This window comes from Leptonotus elevatus, chromosome 7, assembly GCF_054856555.1.
Source record: "Leptonotus elevatus isolate MCC_2025b chromosome 7, RoL_Lele_1.0, whole genome shotgun sequence".
Classification (NCBI taxonomy): Eukaryota; Metazoa; Chordata; class Actinopteri; order Syngnathiformes; family Syngnathidae; genus Leptonotus; species Leptonotus elevatus.
Window position 1 is genome coordinate 17,678,128 of NC_141245.1, and position 18,851 is coordinate 17,696,978.

Sequence of the window (18,851 nt, forward strand, 5' to 3'; positions counted from 1 at the left end):
AATAATATAAGTAAAATGTGAATTATAGTTGATTTAATTCAATGCATAGACAAATTAAGAAACATGTGACAATTTTAATGTTCAAATTAGCCATCCTACCATTTATCCTCACTCAGCTATCGGGTGTGTTCAGCAGACTTTAGGTGCGGTAATCAAGGCTAGCACACGAGAGGGAGCAGCACAATGTCCATTGAATTAAAGTTAAAAATGTTTTAAAAGCATTTCATTTCTTCACATTCCATTTAATTGTGTACTGTATGTAGGTTTTTATAAAATACAATCTTATAGTGTTTCTAAATAAGATACTTATTGTTGGTCGGAGGCTGGAAAGGAATAATTGCATTTCCATTCATTTTGATGGGTAAAGAGGATTTGCGAGATGAGCATTTTGAGCATTGTCATGTAATGAATTCAACACGTGCAGTATCTCAAGTCATCACAGTCCGAGCGATTTATGAGTAGGGAAATGGTTCCTTATTACTGTGTTTAAATTACACCCAATTATAATTGTGACAACGTGTTCCTTACGTGCCTTCATTTTAACTATCCAAGTCCATTGTGTTAAAGCTATGGCAATCTGGCTGATTTTGACAACAGAGGTGTGACCTGCCATCATTTACACATGAAAACACTAAGAAACAGCCATTTCCAGCATGCGGGCGCTAATTCTTGCCTATTAATCATTTAGCTAAATTTAAGATTTCCATTGCACAAGTCCAATAAAACCACAACACATGTTGAGAGTGCAAACTTTTTCAATGAGAGGAATTCATTCATATAAAAATAATAGGAAATACACAATGTGTGTACATGGAGACTTGATGTATGCGGAATTACTTTACACACAAATATTGTTTGGAAACAAATATCTTTCTGTTGTACACACTCGTTTGCACATACAGTATGTAGAGAACACCTTTTATACGCACTGGTATGAATGAAGCCAAGGATAAGAAAGATAGGTACATTTTTTCAATGATGTGATTTAACAGCTACATCTGAAGCACACAAGGAAGTAATGTATAGAATCCCATGCGCAACCACATTCTGCATAACCAAGAGCGTACATTGGCAAGAATATGAGAAACTTCAAGCTCCCCCCCAAAAAAAAGCTGTCATCTCAAACGTCCACTGTTTGTGGTTCATGCCTTCTTGAAAAAGCAAATGAGTTATCGACAGTGTCGATACGTCGCAGTCCTACATCTCATCTAAACCGTAATTCTCCTCTGGGAAGTCTCCCACAGTCACGTTCAGCGGCTTGACGAACGCCCCGTAGTTCTTCTCACACTCAAAGTAGCGCTGCCCCTCGCAACTGCAGACAAATCGAAAAGAGTCAAATTCGGCAAAAGGACAACAAACCAGGTGTGCTGAATGCGTGCAGAACGGCACTCCAACCTGCCATCGTTCTTCCCCAATGGCTCGTCGTACTTGACACCCACCCAATGGCCTGGCTTGAAATCTGTTGTGCCTGGAAATACCACAAGCAAAAATAGGTGCTAACCTTCATAACGTGCTATAAAACAGCTGACAACAAAGGGGTCATAAATACTGAACAGATTTAGTATTTAAGATTGTGGGCCCTGACACTTTTTGGACTCTTATTATCGTGACAAATCCACTCTTAAAATATCTCAAAAGTCTAATCTTGTAAGACTGATGAGTTTTTGACCTTCTTGGTCGAGAAGGGTAAAAATCGCGATAAAAACATGTATATGTGGCCTTACCAACAAACATGACAGTGCCAAGCTTTGTGGGCTGCCCAGGGACTTGGACTTGGCATCGGTCGCCCACGGAAATGGCTTCAGCGGCCGCCTTCTGCTCCTCCTCCTTCGCAGCACTCTCAGCTTTCTTCCTGGCCATCTCTTCCTCATTGTAACGGCCAAGGCACTGCTTCTTCATGAAGGATCTCGCCGTCTCTGAAGTGGATAAACAATTGATCTGTTATGGCTCTGATGTACTAATTATGGTGATCTTTTCGTGAAACAGGCTATAAGGTCGGCTGAGATGTGTTCTTAGTGAGAAAGCTCACTTGCCTCCTCTCTTTTCGTAAGACTCATTGGACATAACAAACTTCTCCACTTTGCTGACGTCGGTAAACTCTCCCAACTGGCCCCCACTTCGATCAATAACCTGAAGAGGAAAACTAGATACAGTATTTACATTTTACAAATATGTTTTATCTTCAGGTAGACAAAATGGAAAACACTTGAGCTACACGTTGAAAGCTAATGCAGCTACGTGGTCATGAATTAAAACCTGAGCAGGAGAAAGTGGAAATTAGGATTATTGTAATAATTTGCATCACCCAAAATCTCATCAGCTCATTAAAAAAAACATAACGGACACCTTTTTTCCCCCAGGATACATACAACGTTTTATTATCGCACTTATTTTGGTTTCGATTTTTGTTGTTTTGGGTATTTCACATATGGTTTACTCCATTCTTTAATCAGATTATCAACATTGCTGTTTTATTTGTTATATTCATTTAGCTGCGTCCCCCCTCGCCCTAAAATTAGCTGAATAAAATGTACTCACTTTTTATTTATTTCATATTATATCTCATTAAATAATTGGTTAAACAATATGTTGTAAATGACTAAAATATTAATAACATTAAAATAGTTATGAATACAAAAAATACCAAAAGGCAATTATTATCATATTAATAAAATAAACTAGAGTGAAACCTTATTTTTGTATGCCCTAGGATTCATAAAAATAAACCTTATAAACAACAAAGCAATAATCCTCCTGGTCTGCTCGCCAACACTTGGGCAACATCTCTGTAACACATCCTGTCAAAAGTCAGGCCTTCAAAATAATAGAATACAGTAAAATAACAACAGTTTCACCACAAGTTCTTGGGCCTTATTGAACAGTGACAATTAATACAAAAGCAGAAAATAGCAGAAAATTAAGTGTGGTAAATCTGTGATTATACTGGCCTGCTTTTATAGAGAGGATGTTACACCAATGTCGCGCTCCAAGAGTTGCCCTGGCCAGCAGCCCGGGTGGGTTGTTTGTTCAGTCACTCAACCCCTCTTTCCTGTTTTCTCTCTCAATTTATCCTCTGTCCCTCTATTCTGTCTCTCCAGCTCAACCACTGGAACCAAATCCCAGCCCCGTACATACATGTATTCTGCAGTCGTCATCCACAGGATAAGAGCCCAGCAAAGCGTTGTCGTTGTCCAGCTTCTGCAACAACGTATCAGACGTGCTGAACAACTCTAGATCCATGCTGGAGGCGGGAGCACCCACCACCATCTCCAGTTTGCCCTTAATTTTTTTTTTTAAATAAAAACAGAAATAATTAACACAGTTGAGGATGTTAGGTGACAGATAATTTGAGGCACATTTATAGGTATAGGCTTACCTTCAGTTCTGCAATGGAAATGCCTCTATCAAACCTTTTTGTCACCTCAAAAGAAGATATGGTGGTCGTAAGACGCACGTTAACAGAAGGATTGGTGATAACACTTATTGAATCATCCATCTTCTTGACTGCTTGGACACGATTGCTGGTTAGAAATATAGTATAAGAAAATATTGTAATTAAATCTAGATACATTGGCAAAATAATAAAATACTTCATAGCAAATCAAGCAATACACATGGCATAGAAACTACCCGTAAAATTTGATAACCATGATTTCCTGTCTCCATGTAACGGAATGATTAGTAACAACAAGAATGACAACGCCTACTTCTGCGAGTTAGCTCTTTTAACTTTTACTGCATGCTTTCACTGTCTTGTATTTACAAACGTCACAAATAGTTTATCACATGCGACTATAGTTGTGATCGTACTTATTCTACATTTTGTTATTGTTTATATTTAACCGTAAATCATGTAGCCACAGGATGCGTTAGCTACTTGGGTGGCTTCCATCGGCAACAAAGAAACACTGAAGATGCACAAAAGGTATACATTTAACGACAATTACTTGCAAATATGCTCCTTTTGAGTGTACCCACGCTTACGTTGTATAGTAAATCAAAACTGATGAACGTTCGTTGTTGTATTTTCCCATGCGATGTTTCGCCGCCTGTTGTTCGGTGCTTGCTTGCTTGCTTGCTTGCTGGCCTGGCAATGACAATTCCGCCTTCCGCCATTCTGTACCTGCCCCGACAGATCAGGGCAACCCATCAGATCAGAGCATAATCAGTTGGACCAATGGCCTTTGAAATGTGGCGGAAGTGGCACAAAAACCCGCCCACGTTGTCATATTGACAACCAATGAGAGTAGAGAACTGTAATAATCGAAAATGTCACACGGTGGCGCTCCCCAATACTGTACTCGTAAACCTAAACCAACCGAAAAAAGTTTTAGCTTTTCCTGATTTAATATTTCCACAAGATTTTTTTAATTAACTTGACAACATACACACGACATAGGTTAATGCCATATAAAATAGATGACATAAAACGGGGATTTTGTGGTAGATTTAAAACAAACAACACATGACGTCTCAAGACTTCAATATTTTTTTTGCAAAAACACCGAATAAATTGGAAAAATGCTAAGCGAAGTGGATGCAAATCGTTTTTTTTATGCAAAACCAACAAAAACAGGAACAGACGAACACGAATTTATAAATACACTTCAGCTAATGAAATACAACCAGAGAGGGTGGATAAATGATTTACAATCTTATTTACTAACGTTTGTCGGGCTTGCTGAGGGGCGAAAAGGGGGCGCGTCCTCGCCAAGTTGTCACGCTCGGCTCCACTGGTGTAGGAGAGAAAGGGGAGCGAGGAGGCGGAGGAGGAGGAAGGGAAAAAAAGTTCAAGTGAAAAATGGCTTCCTTGTCTCTGGAGTCCACAGAACAATCCGACAATAGCGCAGAGGAGCCAACCGCCGCGGAGGACGAGAAAGACGCGGAGCAAGTCGCCGAACGCCTGCTCCAAACTTTCCAGCTCTCCGCGGTGAGTTTTTCCACGGAGCAAATCTCGTGCCTGTGCGAGGCCCTCCTTCAGGCGGGCAATGTGGATCGCCTGTGGAGATTCCTCTCCACCATCCATCCCTCGTCCGAGCTGCTACGTGGCAACGAGACCCTGCTCAAGGCCCAGGCTCTGGTGGCGTTCCACCGGGAGCACTTCAAGGAACTCTACGCTTTGTTGGAGAGCCACGACTTCCAGCCGTGCAACCACGTCTTCCTGCAGGACCTCTACCTGAGAGCCCGCTACAAGGAGGCGGAGAGGACCCGCGGCCGCAGCCTGGGCGCCGTGGACAAGTACCGGCTCCGGAAGAAGTTCCCGCTGCCCAAGACCATCTGGGACGGCGAGGAGACGGTGTACTGCTTCAAGGAGAAGTCGCGCAACGCTCTAAAGGAGTGCTACAAGAGCAACAGGTACCCCACGCCGGACGAGAAGAAGAACCTGGCCAAAGTCACCGGGCTGTCCCTCACGCAGGTCAGCAACTGGTTCAAGAACCGGCGGCAGAGGGACAGAACCCCGCCTGGGACGCATTGTAAAAGGCAAGAACATGCATGTACACGAACCCACAGTGTTGAATTCGAGTGGAGTTACACCTCCCTTTTGTTGACCTCCATTTGTTCCTGTATGTAAACAAAGCCCGCCCGACTTAAGTCGATCCACGCACGTTTGAGGAGGTGACAGCAGAGCGTGTTGCTTTGTTATGAAATGTGAGAAGCGTCATGGTTTAAGTGTGCTGAAAAACGCTCTGCTGTGACTGGCACACACATTATATGACAATAGAAAAAGGAATGTTTTGTAAGAAAACATTTTATACTGTTTAAAGAAAGAAAAAAAAGCTGCAGCCTGAAGGACTAGTGTTCAAATATTGTACAGAGGGTTTCATTCCTAAAAAGTATGTTTAATACTGTAAGCCACTTTAACATTAGGCCGTTTTAACATCAACACTGCGTATAGGAAAATAGTAATACAAATACTTTAATAAATAAAAATGTTTAAAAACAAGCAATACAACTGAACTGTACAGTACTTAAGCAGTAGTACTGCTCCAATTGTGATCAGCCAATTTCTGTGGTAAAGTACATCATCAGAATATGTCGATCAATGTCATTCATTGCTGGTCACAAAAAAAGATCTTTTAGATCCAGTAACTCAATCAATAATGTTTGTGCATTTTTAGCTGTATTAATTTGAAATATTGTCCTGTTTTTCTATAAAGGGATTGAAATTTGGATAGAACTTTTTATCCATCTCAGGGGGCGGCCATTTTGCCATTGACTTATAATGACATAAATAATGCCCAAGGGCTCATGTAACGACCAATCACAACTGACCTGTTTTCTGGGTTTCATCATGTCACATCCGCCAGCTGAGCTCTTTGGTACTGTGATGTCATTTTCAGTTGACCGCAAGTGGCAAAATGGCTGCCCCCCCCCCCCCCTCCCGAAATAGATCAAAACCGGTGGATTTTGCCGCTTAATTCATATTCACACAACCACAATATTAATCAGAAGGCCGTGTTTAGACTAATGGGGCACATAGAACATATTGTATTTTTCCCCTTCTTTCAATAATGAAAACACAATTAACCCAACGTGTATTGACTAAAGTGATAACATGTGCTAAACTTTGGTAAAAAAAAAAAAAGAATGGTAAGACATAACTATAAGTAAAGTCATTTTCAACAGCATAAACTTCATATGATAGTTTGTCATAGTTTTCTGTTCAGTGGTAGTCGATAGCTTTTCACCATCCCTAGCGTCTCTTGTTTACTAACATGCCAAGGTCAATTAGTAAACAATGCATTACACCATGTAAAAGATGTGGGGTGTGAACAGATAAGAGCAACCTTATCTTATTATTGAAGGTTTTTGTGGTGATCTGTAAGATAAGTACTTTCCCAAAACCTGCAGCCAAGAAAGATCCAAACTAGTTTCATAAGCAACGTAGTTCACAATCTAATGAGACCTGCATCAGAAAATCCACCTTTGATCGTATTATTGTGGTTAGTTCACTGCATTATACTTAAAGTTTTTTTTTTCCTAATGTGTTGTACAGGCAGAATGTTACATCTCTTGTCTTGAATATTATTAGAGGCCTAGGGGTTAACGCGTCCGCCTTACAGTTCTGAAGAGGACCAGTGCTACAGAAAATGGTTGAAAAGAGAGATGATGTACCGAATAATATGACTTAAGACGTTGATAAATATTGCATGTTTAATATTTCTAGTAGATATCTTCTATGTAGTGTTAGAGTTGGCAAAACATGGCATGAAGTTCATTCTATTGAAATCTTTACAAAAAGAGCTATTTACAAAAACAATTATTTACGATTTTGCACAAATAGAGGAATTTTGCCCGTTGATAAAAAAATAGTCCATGATTTGCAATTCATGTGTAGTCCTTATTGAGTTCAGTTATTTAATTTGGATGGCAAATTAATTTCCATGTGAAGCTGAAATAGAGACAACTTAGATTTATACGGATGCGGTTAGTACATTTATCGTCGACATTTTGAAAACTAGAGAGAATGCAAAAATTAACTTTTTTTTTTTTTTTTTAAGTCTTGTTGTTTTTTTCAATCCATGCCGTATTAATAAAGTACATTGTTTATTCCTGTGGTGTTTCAGTGAGTCTGATGGAAACCACAGCAGTGAGGATGAAGCGAGCACCATGGATGAAATCCCGGACAAAGCGGACGGGCCCGCCAACTCCAAGGCCTCTGTCATCTCGCTCTCGGCAGTCAACTGCGCCTCGGCAGGTCAGCTCATTGTCAATGGCTCCGGCGGCTTCCTTACAGCTTCCCAACCGTTACTGTTCAACGGCAATCCCCTCATCTCCGGTACCGGCGCTGGTGTCATCATCAACGGGCTGAGCTTGGGGGATGGCCAGAAAGTCACCCTGAGTCAGGTGGCCAGCTCCCCTTTGATACTGAACAGGGTTCTAGCCAAATCAGAGGGTCTGCAACAGTCAGTTTCCTTGGCAGATCATCAGGTTTCGCCCATGGTCACAAAGACAAACAGTCTTCCAGCAGTTGTGCTTAGCACTAACACCTTGCCGGTTTCTAACCCAACCTCAGTCATCACTCTTCCCGCGCCATCCAAGAGCCAAACTAGCAATACGATGGATTTCATCGCTGTGCCGGAAGACATTATAAAGCAAGAAAGCAGCCAGCCAGCTTGCTCCGCTTTGTCTTTGTCGCCCTCGCCGCCAACCAGCCTTCCTTCGCTGGTTCTTACACAAACCCCTCAGTGCCAGGAGGCCCTCCCAACCTTGCCCATCTCGAGCCCTGCCTTGCCCCTCCCGAGTCAGCAAGGGGAATATGTCGTCTTTGCCAGTTCAGCCCATCAGATAAACCCTTCCAGCCCACTGGTCAACTCCAGTAACTCAAGCCCTCAGGTCTTCTCCTTGCCCCAGGTTGTGCCTTCCATCCAGGGAATACCAGTATCTCAGTTGGTTCAGCACTCTCCCGTAGCACAGGTGTCCCAACGTCCACAGCTGGTCCCGGTTTCACCTCTCAAATCACCAACCGTCAACTTCCAAGGCCTTCTTACAACGGGTAGGCAGCTGGATGCTTCTACACCCTTGGCTGATGGCTCTACAACCATCGTGTCCATCTCACAGGTAAAGAGTACTCCTCTCCCACAGCAAGTGACGCACCAACTGGGAGCCCAAAGCATCAACTCACCTGCTAAACACCAAACGCCGCAGGTCATTGCTATCTCCTCCCCAACACAAGTCGTTCCAATGCCACAGGCGAAATCCACCGCACCTGCAAAGATACTCCCCCTATCTGTGCCCCAGCTGGTGCCGGTCTCGTCCATCCAGACGTCGTCCGCCATATCATTTCCCCAGGTGGTTCCTGCCAGTCCATCCCTGTCGGTGACCTCAGCTGGAGTGCCTTGGCAGATCCTGGCTCCAGCGGCAGGCGGGATCAATCAAAGTCCTCTCAGGATAAACCAACTGAGACCCATTCAGAATGTGGGCCCCCCAACAAATGTTACCCCTGGTAGGTATCTGCGCAATTCTGGGATCATTCAGTTAGATACTTTTATTGTTTAAGCAGAGTTGTCCTGAATGTTCATGTTAAGAATAATACAAGACGATACATTTAGGCTAAATTCTTTGCTTAAAACATGATGTTCTTCATTCGCTGTAGTACCTTGTTGTAAAGGCAGTAGCTTTTATGGCCGCAGTCCTTCAACACAAAGTGAATAGTTGCATGTTTTGTTGTGGAGATCCATGGTTTTCATCAGATAGTGACGATGTGTGTTGCGTGAACGCTGTGAGATTAAATAGCAGTACCTTCGCCCAAAGATTTGAACTCAGAGACCAAAATATACAGCTAGCTCAGGACAGATGTGCGATTAATTTTCCTGTCATAAAAATAGAATTAATTCCGACTATCATTACTTTTTCTCTTCGAGAACATCAATGCAATGATGGGACAATGATCCCAAAGAACTTGCTAGAGGATATGCTCATTCCCAAAATTTGATTAAGTTCACCTGTAAATGTTTTACAGAGGAACCTCAATTTAACGGACTTGGGGAAGGGCTCATCCGATAGAGCCAAATGTTACAAATCGAAAGACCCTCTTTTTTTTTTTTTCAAAAGGTGAAAGTACGTGGCTATGCTGGATGCTAAGCTAACATCCACGCTGTACGTGGCATTTGAAGGGACTCTCTTCCCTGCTAACATGGCCGCCATGTCTGTCCATACATTGATTTGTTTTGATGGTCAAGTCGTCCCTGCCAACATGGCCGCTGCATTGATGTCGTATTTAGCCTGCTCTAGTCAACTGTGAAGTCTGTTTGCCAGAAACATGTGACCACAACGCCGTTTACTGGCGTTGAGGCAAATTGTGGCCAATTCTGGAATTAACAGACTTAAGTACTGTACAAAGAGACGTTATGAGTGGACTGGAGACTATTTTCAGTCCATTGAATCCGGGGTCTGTGGATCGAATTGAAGTTCCACTGTAGTACAGTTTAGGTTCAATCTTTAATTGCTTTGGTGATCAGTTCACTTAGTTCTTTGGCGACATCATTTCCTCAGTCCTTCACAAACAATTTGTACAAGTAATAATGTTAACAATGTTAATATTGCTAACCATGTATTCTATGATGTACATCTGTGGTAGGCAACCTTCTTCTGGGTCCAAGCCCCTACTTGAGTGTCCAACAAGGGAAGCTGATTCTGACCATTCCGGCTGGCTTTCAATTTACCGGTTTGCCTCTGAAACCAGTTCCTGACCTTTCCGCCCTTCCCACCAATGGCATGAGCCTTGGTCTCACCCCTTCATGTGTCCCGGTAACGTCCCAGCTTTCGACCACACCAGAACAGCCCACCCATGTCCCAGCAACACCTCCACTCCACTTTCTCAATCCGCCCGCTCCGTACTACACCGCAGAAACTGGAAGTGCAACCACCCAGAATCCTGCAGTTTCCTCGTCGACTGCGCTGGAGCCGTCAGTGGCCCTTACTGTAGCAAACGCGCTCTCTCCGGAGAGCATGCTCACCCTCAGTCCCATGTACGGAGGGGGTTTGACGCCCAACCTCCAGTTGTCCCAGCCGGCCTGGAGCCCCTTACCTCTTTCCACCTCGGCTGGTCTGACTCTGTTTGATGGGCGAGGGAAGGGGGACCTACCTGTAGATCCAGCTCTGTTGGGCCTACCGGGTGGGGAGGCGCTACTTCTGGGGAGCTCGTCTCCAGAGCAGGACATCAACTCCCCATTGGGGCATCCCGAAGAGATTGACGGGGACACCAAGATTCTGACTCAGCTTCAGTCAGTCCCTGTGGATGATGAGCTGGGCTTGTAGACTTGTTTACTTACCACGTTTGAAAAAAAACTATCACAACTCTCCAAAAACAATGAAATGGTGCCTGTTAGTTTATCTTCTTGACCTGTTCATTCTTGTACGACCATCACAGCCTCAGCTGGCACTTAGAAGATGAATTTTCTGCAGCTTTAATGGACGACGTGACATCCATCCATTTTCTACCGCTTACCCAGTTTCAGGTCACGTGAAAGCTCTGGAGTCTGTCCCAAGTGACTTTGGGCGAAAGGCAGACTACATCCTGTATTGGTCGCCAGTTATTGACAGGGGACGAAAAGACTTACATTCACATAGGTATGTGACCTACAGTCTGAGATTGAAGCCATCCTACACCAGTTACACCAAAGTCAACATCCTAATGTTGACAGAAAATTCTGGAGTTTCGAGAACAGAGCTTTTCAAAGTGTGAGCCTCCCCACTATCTACCAGTTATTTCTACGCTCCGTGAACCTTAAATTATACTAGGGATGTAACAATAACAGCAATATCGCGAACACTGCCACAATACTCTTGTTACATTACATGTTAAAAAAAACGGGTTGATTTTCATTTATGCAGTTACAGCACCCTCTGGTGGTTAGTTTATTAGCGCAGTTTAATTTTAATTAGGCATGATTTGGCCACCTACGTTTAAGACCCACTAATCGCCAGGTGAAGGGAAACATAACGCGTTAAGAGTTCCTCCACAAATTGACTCGATAGATGAGACATTTCAAATTAAATGGCTGCCAGTATGAACCGAAACCGGTATCTTCTTTACATGAAAGCTGTTTGCGCAAGTCCGCTTTCTAAGACGGTCAGACTTAAAGGGCAAGTCAACCCCCCAAAAAAATTTTTGGGACAATATGTTCTATGCAGCTCCACTAGTCTAAAATATGGTATTTTGGTTAATGTTGTGTTATACTGCATTTACACCAAAACCATTTTGGCGGCGTATTTGAACTTTGCACGGACCGGAACGAAAGTGCGTGAGGCGGTGCAAAGGACGCATTTGGACAACTGGGTCGCGGTGCAGCGCAGCGAAACCGGCACATTCGTGACGAAAATCCGCACACTCGCATGTTCGTCAAAGTTTAAAAAAAAAAGTTTTTCGCATTTTGCCTTGTAGCCAATCCGTGTCGAGTACCGGCTATGTCACACACGGCGTCCTCTCTGTTGTCACCCCGAGCGCAACACGGCCAGCCGCGACCGAATGGTAAGCAAGGAAGTAGCATACAAGTGCTTGTAAGTGTATTTATTTGCTGTTGAACTGTACCGAGGTAGCAGCAGTGTTTATCATCCATGCCTAAGCTATTTAGCGCAACTGCCGACCGCCGGATTGCCACTAAAATAGCGGAAGTGCTATCACGTACCTCAAAATTGGCCCTGCTAGAGAAAATAGTTCTCCGGCTGTATAGTCCCAGGAAAGAAGTTGGAAGTAGTAGTAGCTTTATGTTCACCAAGGGACACGCCTCCTCCTCTTTGGTGTGCGCGAATGCATTAATGAGCGGCAATCGTTCCAAAAAACTCGCGGTGAAACGCTAGCGAAGGAAGTGTTCCAGATCGCCTTTTCGGTTTTGGTGTGAATGCAGCATTGGTGGAATATGAGTTAAGCAGTACAATTCAGCAGTTTTTAATCAATATGAAAAGGCGGGCGGCCATTTCACCACTTTGTCGAGTGAAAATGACATCACAGTTACTCAGATCTCAGGTAACAGCCAATCACAGCTGCGCTTCAGAAAACAGGTGAGCTGTTGATTGGTCGTTGCCCGAGCACTGAGAAACATTGATGTCATCTTAGTTGACATCAAGTGACAAAATTGCACCCCCACCCCCCCACCCCCCGAGATGGCTAAAAATAGATGGATTTTGCTGCATAACTCATATTCCGAAAATGTGAAATAATTAGAATGTCATGTTTAGACTAATGAGGTCACATATAAGATTGTCAACAAATGTTTAAGGTTGACTTCCCCTTTAACAATGTAGGAACGCCAGATGTTGCAGCTTATTAGAGAAAACCTTCCAATCGAGCTTCCTGCGAATGAAGCATAAAAGAGAGGCCAGTGATAACGTACCGTTGCATGTTTACTATACAAATTCTTGTCACTTTAGACGTGAGGCAACGAGCAATCTCAAAAGGTCTGGGGCGTATCAGTACCTACACAATAATTTATTGTATTCTTTCTTCATATTTTTTCAAGATGCTGCGCTTCCCCTGAAACAGTTGTTTGGCATCTCACACTTTGAAAACCTGCTAATAGAAATATTATTGGCTGATACTGCGCAAGGAATGATTACAACCTCGTTTGTTCTCGCATCTGGTCCGAATGTTTCGCTCCACTTGCATTGTGGATGTGTGGCTTTTGTTGGCAGTGCGGTCCTAGTTAGTTTTGGAGGCAACGCAGTAAACTATTCACCAGACCATCTGGGAAAGGCACAGGTCTTGAAATAGTTGAATGTTGGCTGATGTCCATTATTTTATTTTTTTTAATGTATGATGTACTACCAAGGAGTCCGGATTTTTATGTGAAACACTTTAGTTATGTTTTTTAAAGCTTTCAGGGACGTGCAGTTGTATTTTGAGCTGAATTTACCACTTAACCCATTAAGGCCTAAAACGCTTGGCAAAACATGCCGCTTTAGGGTGACTTGAGTCACCCCCGAAAACCTGAAGTTCTCCTGGAAATTCAACAATATTAAAAATAATTATTATAAGCCATTTATATATATATATATATATATATATATTTTTTTTTATCAACAAACAAATGTCGCATCTGCGGGTATAAAACTCCAAATATATTTACCTTCAACACTGGAGCGCAGTTGTGATTAACTCGAGGGATCTTGTGGTAATTATTTGTTATCCATTCCGTTACAAAGCCGTGATAATTTTCTTCATTGTCTACAAACATATTTCTTAACAATTATGTCACTGTCGACTCCTTACACTGATTCAAATTCCTCCCGCGCCGTCGTTAATCACGTCACCCTCCTGTGCATATTCTGATTCATTTCATCGACTAAGAAATCAAGAATTGGGCCCCGCTGGTCACTCCTCTTAACTCACTACACTAGGTTTGCACAATACACTTTTATAGACATGTAGGGCACATAACACACTTTGGTGGGTGGGGTAGGGTGGAAACACCGTCTTCACCCTACAACTCCCCTCCAATTTTAATACACCACACAACTTGTGTGTGTGTGGGGGGGGGGGGGGGCTTGTGGGGGTGCCATCGGTTGGGGGCCGCAGTATAGAGCAGTGCTGCGGTCCCCTGTCCGTGTTTTCACAAAGAACGCTGGGGTGACGACCGGGGCCTTCCCCCGCTGGGCCTGGGGTTCGGGGGTGTCGGCCGCCCTCCGGTGCCCCCATCTCCCCCTTCTGCCCCCGGTGTTCCGTCCTTCCACACGGCGGGGGGTGGGGTGGGCGCGGCTGCCCTCTACGCTCCGCTGCCCGGCCCCTCTTCGGCGCCGGTGCCTGGGTGCGGGTGGTCCCCGGGGTCGGGGGTTGGGGGGCTGCCGGTTGGTCGGGGGGGCGGCTGCTTTGTTGGGGGGGGGGGGCGGTGGTGGGGGTTGCGGGGTGGGGGGTGCTGGGGGTGGGGGGTGTCTGGGGGGCGGCTGGGGCTGGGTTGGGGTGGATGGGGGGCGGGGGTCGTGGGGGGGGGGGGGGGGTTGGGGGCCGTTGGGGTGCCTGGTGGGCCTGCGGTGCCCCGTCCTGCTGCTGCGGGCCGTGTTGGGGCGGGGGGCGCTCCTGCTCCTGGGTTTGCTCTCCGGCCGGTGGCCCTGGCGGGGCCCGGGGGTCGTCCTTTGGCGCTGCCGCGGCCTGGGGGGCCCTGAGGTGTTGCGCTTGCTCTGTTCCGGCGGGGGTCGTCGGCTCCCCTCTTTGGTGGAGATTTTCATGCATGCCAGATCCACCACACCAGCATCTACCGAAACTCAGACACAATCTGTTTCCTCCTCAGGTTATTGAATCGGTGGAGGCTGGTGTCTGCGGATCTCACGCGGCTTCGTCTGTCCTTCCTTCCTTTTGTCGGTCTCTCCTTTGGTCTCTTGAGGCCTCCCTGATCTTATGTTTTTTGGATTTGTTGGGGTCTGGATCTTTCTTGGGCTGGGGAGGAGTTCTGGTGGGGGGTGTCTGGTCGGTGCTGGATTTCACCTTCCTTGGTTTTCTTTGGTCCCCTCGGGTCTCCTGGTGTTCGGTTTAGGTGAACGGTATGGGATTTTTTCTAATAGGTTTTCTGGTGAGCTAACAAATACACGCACGCACGCACGCACGCACGCACATACACATACTCACCCACACACACACACACACAAAAAATAAATAAATAAATATATATATATATATATATATTTATAAAAATAAAAAAAAAAAGAGCAATGATGACATTTCCGAATGAACAATACTGAGCTCTTAGAAAAAAAGAATTGGGCGAAACAAAACCAACTAACATATCCGCTCTCCTGGGTTTAAATGGAGAAGCGCGGTCACGCGCTGCCGGCTTTAACGGTAGAAGCGCGGTCACGCGCTCTCGGCCTTAATGGGTTAAATATAATACAACTGCCCTCCATTTCTAATGTTAACTATGCATTTTTGTATTTTATTTTTTACACATAGGACACTTAAGTGTCTCCAGTTGGTAAAAACTTGGGAGCGCAGTGAAAGCTTTACATTTCTGAACTTGACATGATGCTGCATGACACTAAAAGACAACGATAAGTGCCTTATATTAAAGCTTACACGTTTCGAGTAAAATGTTTCGAGATGTCTGCAACCCAACAGGACTTTCAATACTCTCGTTCATGTATGGCTTTTATTTCCGGTAAAAAATGTGTTTTATTATTATTATTATTATTTTTGTGTGTATTATTTGTATATTTTGCACATTTCATTCATACAATGTTTACAGCGTGTTGCTGTGACAGTGGTTGGACACGTGATCACTTTGGGCCTAATGATTGCGGAACAACTTCTACAATTTTAGTCTCAAATGGTCATGTGAACCTTCCACTGTCTGCGGTGGGACCTTTTGGCCATTTATGGTACATGAAAAAAACAAACATTTAAGTGCGTTGTTGTTATGGCAACATAGTGGGTATAAAAAGTCTACACACCCCCTGTTCAAATGGCAGGTTTTTGTGATAGTAAGAAAATGAAACCAAGATAAAATAATTTCAAAACTGGACACAAACACTACTCCATCATAATTATGAACAGTTCCAAATACTAGTCACTGTTAGCACAAAATGTCAGTTTTCTGCTAATAGTAAAAAATAAAAAAATAAGTCAAGAAAAGCCTACTACAATGTTTATTTGGAGCTAATCAGAGGCACTTAAAATGGTGGCAGGTGTGAGCTTTTCCCCGAGTTTGAATGTGGTTGGTTAATTCAGAAGAAAGCCACATGTCAGTTATAAGAGGGTGTGCACACTTATGCAATGACAGTCTATTGAGTTGGAAAAGTTATAGGTCACATAAATTGGCAGAAAAAAGTTGTCAAATTTTCTTGGTTTGATTCCAATTTTCTTTGCATTTGAACAGGGGTGTGTAGACTTTTTATAAAATACTTTTGTTTGTACATTTAATTGAAAATTCATTTATCTATCGGTGTTTTGAGTTTTATTTGTAGGAAGGCAGATATTCATTTTCATTATCCAAAATGACGGGCACACGTTTGAAGTGGTCACCCATCGGCTTCAATGTTAAAACAAAAATGGTATCGCGTGGACAAATCATATAAAGCATTTAAATTAGAGGGATAAAGGGAAATATGAAATTGTATGTCAAATATGTTTTGTGTGGTTTACGGGCCATTTCTAACCAAAAATCGCATTGACACGACAGCCTGTGAGGGCTAATGCACAATTATTTGTTCTGGAAGTTTTCACTTTTCTGACACAAAGAACTCCAGCATTCACCAAAGATATTGTATTAACTATTTGATAGTGTTTAAAAAGGGATCACTTGTTTTGTTTTTTGTATTAAATGCATTCTATTTTTTATATTACACCACAATGTAATAAAGTACATTTATATGACCTAGGGTGTGATTTTCTTCCATGATGTACCCACCAAGTCTTAGTAGAGATTCCCAATTAATACTAGTGCGCTTTGGGAAATTAGCCACCAATGCTATCGTAACAATAGCCTATTTGGAAAATGCTATCGTTAGCTCTGACGTCTTTGCTCTCCTTTTTTATTTGGACACTTGTAATGAAACGCCTCCAGTGAGTTTGATTTTCAGATCAAGTTTATTTTTTCAAATTCATTCCGGCACTCCAAAGGCTTTAAACACAGACTAGTTACAGTACATACGGTATAAAACTGGTTGTACATGATGAGAGCCAAAAGGTACTATACATTTCGTATCCATTTCATTTATTATTACGCAAGTCCGTCACCATTTGACAGCTTATCCTTTAGAGTTTGGAAGCACAATACTGTTGCCTGGGAAGATGTGTTCAAATAGACTTTCCTTGGATTTGCGCAAATGCCTGCTCTAGGAGTGTTCTCATTAGTGGTGGTAATTGAAGTGGAACAATTCAAATAAACACGTGAAGCAACACATTTTCTTGCAGCCAGTCGAGAGTTGTAAACAAGCCTTTTCCTTCACGTCTTAATAATTGGAACAGTTATGCAGTTGAATGTTGATGTATGACGAATCTGCAGATGGGACATATAAAATGACCGACATTGATATTTTATCCATAGATTTTAACAATTTTGACCCGGGGCTGCTGATTAGCAAGCTAATCTAAATGACACTGAGAAATGGGACACGGCCAAGTCATGCAGCATATATCAAAATTCAAGACTTTTAAGGTGTTATTTCCAAATTCATAAAATCAAAGCTTTTAAGACTTTTTGGGGAAAAGTCCCATAAACCGCAATATCGTTTTTATTTCACCAATCAAAAAGCTATGTGTGGACGATTGTTTTTATTTTATTTATTTATTTTAATATTTTTATATTGATTATTATTCATATATTTATATATATTTTTTTACGTCGTGAACCCAGTTTGGCTTTCATCGGCGCAACAGTTCTAATATAGCGGTGAGGAACTTTAGTTTAGCGATTACACAAGTGTGGTTAAAATAAGGATAATAGATAAGAGGGACAGGCAAAATTTACTGACGCGCCCACTTCTGGTAGTAACGATCTGAACATAAAATACCGTAGTAATAACTGCAGCTGATGACAGACAGAAGTGCTTCTTGTCAGTCAGCGATTTTGCAATGCTGCCCCCCAACGTAAACTGTCAAATGCTGATGGCGTCATGTCCGTCCAAATGATAGCTGAAAGCAGAGGGTTTTTTTTTAAGAAGAAGAAGAAGAAAAAAAAGTAAATGTATAGTGACTTTCGGGACACCCTGTATAACCCATGGTCCCTAAACTTTTTCATCTCCGCCCAAAAATTGCAACATGGTCCCCTCTACTTAAATGATCCCTCCATTTATTTTCTGTACCGCTTATGGAAACTAAAACTACGGATAAAGAACACAAGTCAAGAAATGGCGCACCTGCTTCATGGTCAATAAATAATTTTGTGGCCGTGATGCTCAGTTTGGAAAATCCTGCTTAAATGTGAGACTTCGAGACATTTTCAGATTCTTGCAAGTAAAATGGCTCCATCATTATTTTTCCTAATGCATTTCAGTGTTTTTGACATTGACTAGTAAAAACGTTTCAATAGTGCATCTCATATTCATGGCATGTAGTGTCAAGGGTTCATGGAAATAAAAAGCAAACTCCGATAGCATTAAGGCAGCAGAGGAAATACTTGACCTAGGACACAGCAGGTTGTCCATCTTTAGCTGGTGTCCAGTTGACAGCACCTTTCTCACTCCAGTCCTCGTTAGTCCATTAACTCATTTACTGCCATTGACGGCTATAGACGTCAAAAATTCATTTCAACTATTTCTCGTTTAACATTTTTCCCCACTTTTGTTAACAAAAGTATAAAAACCTAGATTTTTTTTTTGTATTAGAACAGATATAAACATTTTTATTAATTGTGAGTTAACTAGTGAAGTCATGCGATTAATTACGTTTAAAATTTTTAATCGCCCGACGCCCCTAATTTGTA

General features: G+C 42.9%; 2 protein-coding genes across 2 annotated transcripts; one reads left to right on the forward strand and one right to left on the reverse strand.

The window, feature by feature from the left end:
• Window positions 1-737: 737 nt before the first annotated feature.
• tbcb (tubulin folding cofactor B) lies at window positions 738-4,123 on the reverse strand. The gene is made up of 7 exons (XM_086080799.1): window positions 3,985-4,123; window positions 3,377-3,521; window positions 3,136-3,279; window positions 2,034-2,130; window positions 1,725-1,916; window positions 1,396-1,468; window positions 738-1,312 (listed from the first exon to the last, which is right to left on the reverse strand). Exons 1-7 carry the CDS (start codon window positions 4,032-4,034, stop codon window positions 1,198-1,200), a joined length of 816 nt encoding a protein of 271 aa, XP_085936925.1. The 5' UTR covers window positions 4,035-4,123; the 3' UTR covers window positions 738-1,197.
• Window positions 4,124-4,786: 663 nt separating this feature from the next.
• Window positions 4,787-14,164, forward strand: six5 (SIX homeobox 5). The gene is made up of 3 exons (XM_086080800.1): window positions 4,787-5,481; window positions 7,569-8,947; window positions 10,082-14,164. The coding sequence occupies exons 1-3, from the start codon at window positions 4,802-4,804 to the stop codon at window positions 10,759-10,761; spliced, it is 2,739 nt and encodes a 912-aa protein (XP_085936926.1). The 5' UTR covers window positions 4,787-4,801; the 3' UTR covers window positions 10,762-14,164.
• Window positions 14,165-18,851: the final 4,687 nt, after the last annotated feature.